Raw genomic sequence first — 6,774 nt, 5'->3', positions numbered from 1 at the left:
GGGGGGGGGGGGGTGGTCTGAGGTCAAACAGCTGGAGCCTTCCTGCAAAACCAGATGGAGCACCAGGGGACCTATTTCTGGCATGTGAGGTCATGCACCTTTAGAGTCTCTGGGGACCCACTACTGTGGGCACACAAGTCCTGACAACAGGGTCTGGCCCTCCCCCCCCCCCCCCCCCAGATGTGCAGCCTGCCCATGTTCTCTGGAGATCTCCCTGGCCTGAAGGACAGCTCCACGAACCCCGGGCCAACCTCCTGTGCTGGCCAGACTGGGGGAGGGCTCACGGGACCCTTCACCTGGAAACGCAGACCCCTGTGTGTCTGCCGGCTTGGCCACGTGACCGGACGCATGGTGCGAGGTGTGGAGCGTGGATTTCCTTCCGTGTCCTGGCTCACCCTCCCTGTGCTGTCCCCGGCAGCTGGCTCATCACCATCCTGGCTCAGCTGAACCCCCTCTTTGGGCCGCAGCTGAAGAATGAGACCATCTGGTACGTGCGCTTCCTGTGGGAGTGACCGCCGCCACTTTGGCCCCAGGTACCGGGGGCCCAGACCCCGCGGGTGGGACAGGGGCCTGGCGCGTAGGAGAACACACAGGGCAGTCATAAGAGTTCACGTTTACACTCAGGCATTCATTTATTTGGCAAAAAGGAAACAAAAAGAGAAGAGGCAAAGCACGTGTATTCTTCCTGGCGGTGCCGCAGGAGGGTGTGAGGCACCAGGGCTGGATGCAAGATCCGGGTCCTCGGGAAGCATGGCAGGCCCGGCCACGGTTGTGGGTTTGCAGGCCACAGAGGGCGTGGCCAGAATCTGTTGTGAGGGAGGGAGGTTCGGGGCACAGGGGCTTTTGAAGTCAGCCAAGTGGCTGGGGCACAGACAAGGACGAGGAAGTTCTCCGGGTGGGGGGGGGGGGGAGGCGGTGGTGGAGGAGGCGTCTCTGCGGCAAGGAAGTGACCCCTTCGTGTGATGTGCTTTTCAGGTGCCCCAGTTCTCTGGATGACTTTGGCTGTACTGTCCCTGATGACCCCTTTGTCCCCACCTTCACAGCTGTATCTGAGTCCCTCCATGCTTCCCACCCCAGGATCTGCCTGGTTTGGGGACCTCCTGCCTTCTCCATCCAATCTGGGCCTTGGGAAGCCCCAAGTTCAGAGTCAGGCTGGAGCAGAAGCTATCCAGCCCTCAAACTCCCCCTGCCCCTCCCAAGTAGATCCCGGCCAGGAGCTGACGGGGGGTGGGGTGGCGGGTGGGGGGACCTTTCTCTTACAAATGTGGCAGCCCCAGAAAGAGCATGTGTTCTATGGAGAAGGGGGGTCCAGCCTGGGAGGCGGGACCAGAGAGGAAGCCCTGGGTGGGGAGTCAGCTGGTCCTCATCAGCTCTGCTACAGTCCTGCCCTGTGACCCCAGGGAGCATCTCTGCCTCTGTGGGCCTCCTCACCTCCTCACCCTGTGAGATGGATGGAGGGCATCCCAGAGGTCTTCCCTGGGATTCTGTAATTTTCAGACACTTACAGATGTGGAATTCCCTAAGAAAGTTGAAGTAATGGAAAAACATTCACACACAAAAAACAACATAGTAATTTGGGTCAGGATTGAAAGCTGTATGTTTACTTAGCATTCTTTGTAGTTATAAAGTCGCTTAAATGGGCTTGCTCAGAAAGCTGTATCTCCTTAGAATATCCTGTTCCATCTTCCTTCCCTATCTTGGCTCCTCCTCTGTGGATAAGCTCCCTGCAGCCTGGAGGGCTCAGTCTGGGCACAGGCCCAGGACTGGATTCCATCCTTTGACTACAGTGGGGTGAGTTTCAGAGCCCCCCTCATAGTAGCAGCTAGGTCACCCGGAGTTAGGGAGGAGGAACCCGGAGCTGGGGAGAGATAGATGCAGGTGAGGTTTGGGCGGCACTGGGCCACTGGGTCCATCCTGGCCCCTGTCCACTCCTGCTCTGGGAACACCTGGCCTGACAAGGCATGGAAAGCAGAATGGGCAGGAATCAGATGAGAGGGAACCCAGGACCCCTGCCCATACTCTCCCTCCTCCCAAGAGAATTGAGGCTGAGACCTCAGGCATTTGCCCATGTCCCAGAACTAACTGGGGTCCCCCGATCTGCCACGCTGCCTCCCTGGGGGAAGACACCAATCTCCAATATTTGTTGAGTGTATTTATTTAATATTCTATTTACCGGGCATTGTCTTTGGAACAGTGGTAGAATGTGCTATGTCTCACCTAGATTTCTTGGTTCTGGGCTTGGCCTGTTGCTCAGAGCTCCCAACTGGGGCTTCCCTTTGACATGCCAGCTCACCGCACCCCCTTTCAAACTCCCTTCCTGTCCTGACCCTCTGTGGCCCTCCTGGAGAGGGGGGGCTGTGGAGTGTGGATTGTACTGAAAACCTCTCCATGACTAATGAGCGGCAGCTAAGTCCTGGCTGAGGCCACGCTTGCTGGCTCCTGCCCCCCTGTCCACCCAGTTCGCATGTGCTCAGTGGGTGGATTTGGGGCACGGGAGAGACCGGCAGCCTCTTGGAGCCGCAGTTCTGGATCGTGGACGCTGAAAACTACATTCTCCTGAGACCAGAAGGAGAATACAGCCGTCCCAGGTTCTGCCCAGAAGCAGTTCCGGCAGGAGAAGGAAGATGATTGTTCCAGTGGAAGCCTGACCGGCCTCTTCTGTGCCCCAGATACAGAGAGCACGGCGCCTGAGGGTGAGCAATAAAGCAGGCCCCCCAAGTCTCCAGAGCGTGTCCTGCCTCGTTCCTGAATACCTGAGTGCACCCAGTCTGCCTGCCCCTGCCCCTCCTGCAGGGGCCGGAGCAGACTGAGCAGAGGACACTGGTCCTCCAGGGCCAGGGAGGGTGGTTCTTGCGCAGAGACAGAAGAGGTTTGGGGGTGGGGAGGCACTGGGAGGAATGAGGGACCAGACCACTGAGGGCTTGTCACTGGCTGAGGAGCTTGGATTGACCCAAAGGGCAAAGCAAAGCCATGAAAGGGTTTTAAGGCAGGGGAGTGACGTGACCCAATTTGATTTCTGGGATGATTTTTATAGGGTGTGTCACGGACAGGAGCCTGTCTATAGGGTCCCAGTGGAGCGTGGTGGTGAGGACGGAGGCGAGGGGGCGGCTGGAAGGTCTGGTCAGGGCTGCAGGTGACCAGCCTGTTGGCTGTGGGAGAGGGGCAGGCGGGGATGGATGCAGAAGGTTCTGGGTTCTGGGCGGGGGCCCTGCAGTGAGCAGTAGCTACGGAGGTCCCGGGGCTGCTGGCTGATGGGCTCCGTGAGGGGCGACAGAGGAACAGGTTTCAGAGGGGAAACGGTGGCCTGTGGTCTCCTTTTGTTTCCTGGTGAGTCGGACGTGTCCAGGGCATCCGTGTGGAGATGTCCAGTGAGTGGTCAGGTGAATGGGTTTGAAAGTTAGGAGGAAGATGTGGCCTGAAGAGCTGAGAGTCTTCAGCAGAAAATAATGGTGGTCTCTGAGCCCGTGGAGTGGGGTGCAGTGTGAGACCCCCGGGAATGCCAGCGATCATGGGGTGGGCAGATAAAGAAGGGCCCCCGTCAGGCATACAAGAGGTTCTCAAGGGGACGAGAGGAGAGCTGGGTGAGTAGAACCACCAGAGGATTCCTGGAAGTGGTTCAAGAGGAAGGAAGGTCCAGGGCCTCAGAGGGCACCCCCCCCCCCCCAGAGGTCAAGGGGGAGGGGAGACCGGGGACAGCAGCGACTTCAGAAAGCCCAAGAGAGAGAAAGGGAGTGATACAACAAGGGGACCTTCCTGGGTCACTTCTCCTGGGTCCCTGCGGGTCAGGCCCTGGGCCTGGGGACGTACCCCATAAGGCTGTGTGGCATCTCCATCTCTGCAGCTGAAACTTAAGTCAGCCCCGCCCTCTGGGCTCCCTGCTCCCCCCAGCCACTCCCCCCTTAGGGTCTCAGGTCTGGGATGCTGAAGATCACTGGCCCAGGCCCAGGGTTGGGGAGGTGGGGGGCAACATCCGGTTGCTTTCCCACGCAGTTTGCCTTCCCTGGCTTCTCAGTTTCCCTGGCATCAGACTGCGGCCGCTCCTCCGGACTCTCTCAGGATGTGTGTCTGTCCCTCTGTTCAGGTGCAGTCCTGGGGAGCATCCCGCGCTCTCCAGGCCACCTCCGAACAGAGCAGCTTGGGGCTGGCAGCCCCTTCCCCAGCACGGTCCTTCCCTCCGCTCCCTTCCGTTCTGCCTGCACGGCCATCCAGGGAGAAGGGAGAGCAGCTGAGAGCATGGGTGCATGACTCCCAGGATCTGATGCCCACCCACTGGGTGAGGGTTGCATTCCTATCAAAGCTTTCACCCCCGCACCCACGACAGAAACTGCAAGATGAACAGGTCTTGTCAAAGATAAGCATGGCTGGACATGAGTTAAAGCAGTGAGAAGCAGGTTTTATTCTGTAACTACTGATAGTAAGGGAAATCTGAGCTCCCTCTTATCTGTGCCGAGGTGACAGGCAGTTCAAAGGGAGAGTGAGGGCTCAAGTAAGTCAGGAAAGTGAGAAATCACAAAGGGTTGGTTAGTGTAAGTGCCACTAGGCCACCTGTGTCTCCCACAGAGACTGGGACCCTATCCTTCCTGATTTCGTTTCGGAAGAATGGGGTTCAGGTCCTGGAGGGAGACATCACTGGATTGCAGGAGATATGTATATATCTCTCAAAGGGACAGAGGAAGGATTCACGACTGCAAGCGTTTTTAGTAAATGCTGTAAGAAAGGGCAGAGGGCAGAGGGGCAGAGGTCTGTGGTCAGGTTTTGGCTGGAAATGACCGTAAATTCTTCTGACAGAGCTTTTTCAGAGAAGAACCCAACAGGGCTACGTTGCCCCGGGTATCCAGCCTTAGGCTGTCTGAAGCCACACGCGGTTGGTTGAGTCTCTTTGTGCAGGGTTTGAACTGAAAGGTGCCGAGAGTTGTTTTGTAGTTCGTTTCAAACATCTGCCATCTGCTACGTGGGGGCTCGTCAGTGAATGTCTCCTCGGACAGACACTCGGAGAACTTACACGAAGCAAAAGATTCCTAAAGATGGGAAGTGGCAGAGAGTAGGAACCCCCTGCACCATACCTAGTGGCAGAGTAGGAGGGAAACAGCCTTGGAGACCACCCTGGGACTGGACGAACCCCAAGAGAAGAAACACCAAAGGCAGCCAAGGTAAGCTAAGCTGCACACACACAGGGTGGCCAGCAGAGGGCAGTGCTCTCACGAAGGCGCTAAACCTCCTGAGACCGGTTTACGCCACCCCTGGGGATGCCTTGCACACGTTAGAGGTTGTGGCCTTAGAGCACCGCTGTTAGTGGGGAGCAGGGACAACCCTCCAGAGGATAACATAGCCTGAGTGGAATGTCCTCCAAGGATACGTAACCACAACCACGGCTAATGTTCATTGAGCAGTTGCTAGGAGCCAGGCACTATCAAAACCAAAGCGCAAAGAGCTAAGGAAACTTGGTAGCTTGACGCTGCTCTGATGCCAGCCTTCCAAAAATCTTGTGTGTCTTCTTACCGCCTCCACATCCCCGAGAGATCTGGCATATTCCAGTGTGTACAAGAGACACCCATCAGCCCAGATTCTGAACAAGGAAGAGAAGATACAGACAGACCTGTACTCTCATGCAGGCCACAGGGGTTACCTCTTATTCTAGACCCTAGAGTAAGCTTTTTGATGAATTTTAGTTGCTTTGAACAGAAATCAGATAGTTGATAGCAATGGGAATGTGAGCAGAGGTGAAATCGTGTAGGGGTGGTTATAACCTCTAGGTCTGTGTGCTGGAAGTGACCTTTGTGTATAAACCTTAGGGCTTCCAGGAACAAAGTCAGTTGACAGACACCACAGCTTTGCTTTTAAAACCAGGAAAGTGAGGGCAAATGACCAAAGTCTAGGCTAACTCAGACCACTTTCTGTGTTAATGAACCTGCAGAAGAATCGCTCAGAACAACAAAAAAAAAACCCCACAGAATGCTAGGACCAAGCCAGCACTAACATCATCAACTAATTGATGTTAGTTGAGTGAAAGTTACTTAATCTTTATGATCTTCGTTTTACTGCTCAGTTGGTATAATAATAATAGTGCCTGCCTCAGAGAGATTGGGAATATGAGCCAAGAGAATGGGTTAAAGTGCCTGGCTCACCAGTAAGTGGAAGCTATTGATCACACTATTTTTATATATGTTAGTTCCTTGCCACTCTATTCTGCCAGGCCCTCAGCTTCCTTTTCCTTTTTTTTTTTTTGTTCCCATCACAGACACTATGCTGATCCACTGTGAGCATTTTGATATATGAAGTATGACCTGGGAATTGAGGACCAAGAAAGATACCTGGGGCCTGTTTATGTATCTGTATTTCTTTTTTATTTTTTTAAGTTTATTTTTGAGAGAGAGAGAGAGTGTGTGTGTGTGTGCACGTGTGCAAGCGGGTAAGGGGGTTAAGGGGCAGAGAAAGAGAGGGAGATACAGAATCCAAAGCAGACTCCAGGCTCTGAATTGTCAGCACAGACCCCGATGCGGGGCTCGAACCCACGAACCGTGAGATCATGAACTGAGCCAAAGTCTGACACTTACCCGACTGAGCCACCCAGGTGCCCCCTTATTTTATTGTTTAAAAGTTTATTTATTTTAGAGAGAGAGAGAGAGAGAGAATGTGTGTGTGTGTGTGTGTGTGTGTGTGTGCATGTGTGTGCAAGTGGAATAGGAATAGAGAGAGAAGGAGACAAGATCAGAAGCGGGCTCCAAGCTGACAGCAGAAAGTATGATGCGGGCTCCAACTCACAAACCCTGAGAT

The 6,774-nt window shown here is 54.8% G+C and overlaps 1 protein-coding gene across 1 annotated transcript in view; it reads left to right on the top strand.

The window, feature by feature from the left end:
* The window catches only part of ATP6V0E2 (ATPase H+ transporting V0 subunit e2), a 6,080-nt gene extending 3,355 nt beyond the window's left edge, over positions 1-2,725 (top strand). Inside the window, exons 3-4 of the mRNA XM_040471649.1 lie at positions 419-533; positions 976-2,725. Coding sequence (XP_040327583.1) covers positions 419-512 — 94 coding nt within the window. The 3' untranslated portion in view covers positions 513-533; positions 976-2,725. The remainder of the gene's footprint in view (positions 1-418; positions 534-975) is intronic.
* The last annotated feature ends 4,049 nt before the right edge of the window (positions 2,726-6,774 follow it).

Source organism: Herpailurus yagouaroundi, unplaced genomic scaffold (assembly GCF_014898765.1).
Source record: "Herpailurus yagouaroundi ecotype Mexico unplaced genomic scaffold, PumYag 100, whole genome shotgun sequence".
Lineage (NCBI taxonomy): Eukaryota > Metazoa > Chordata > Mammalia > Carnivora > Felidae > Herpailurus > Herpailurus yagouaroundi.
This window is presented reverse-complemented; position numbering and strand designations above follow the sequence as displayed.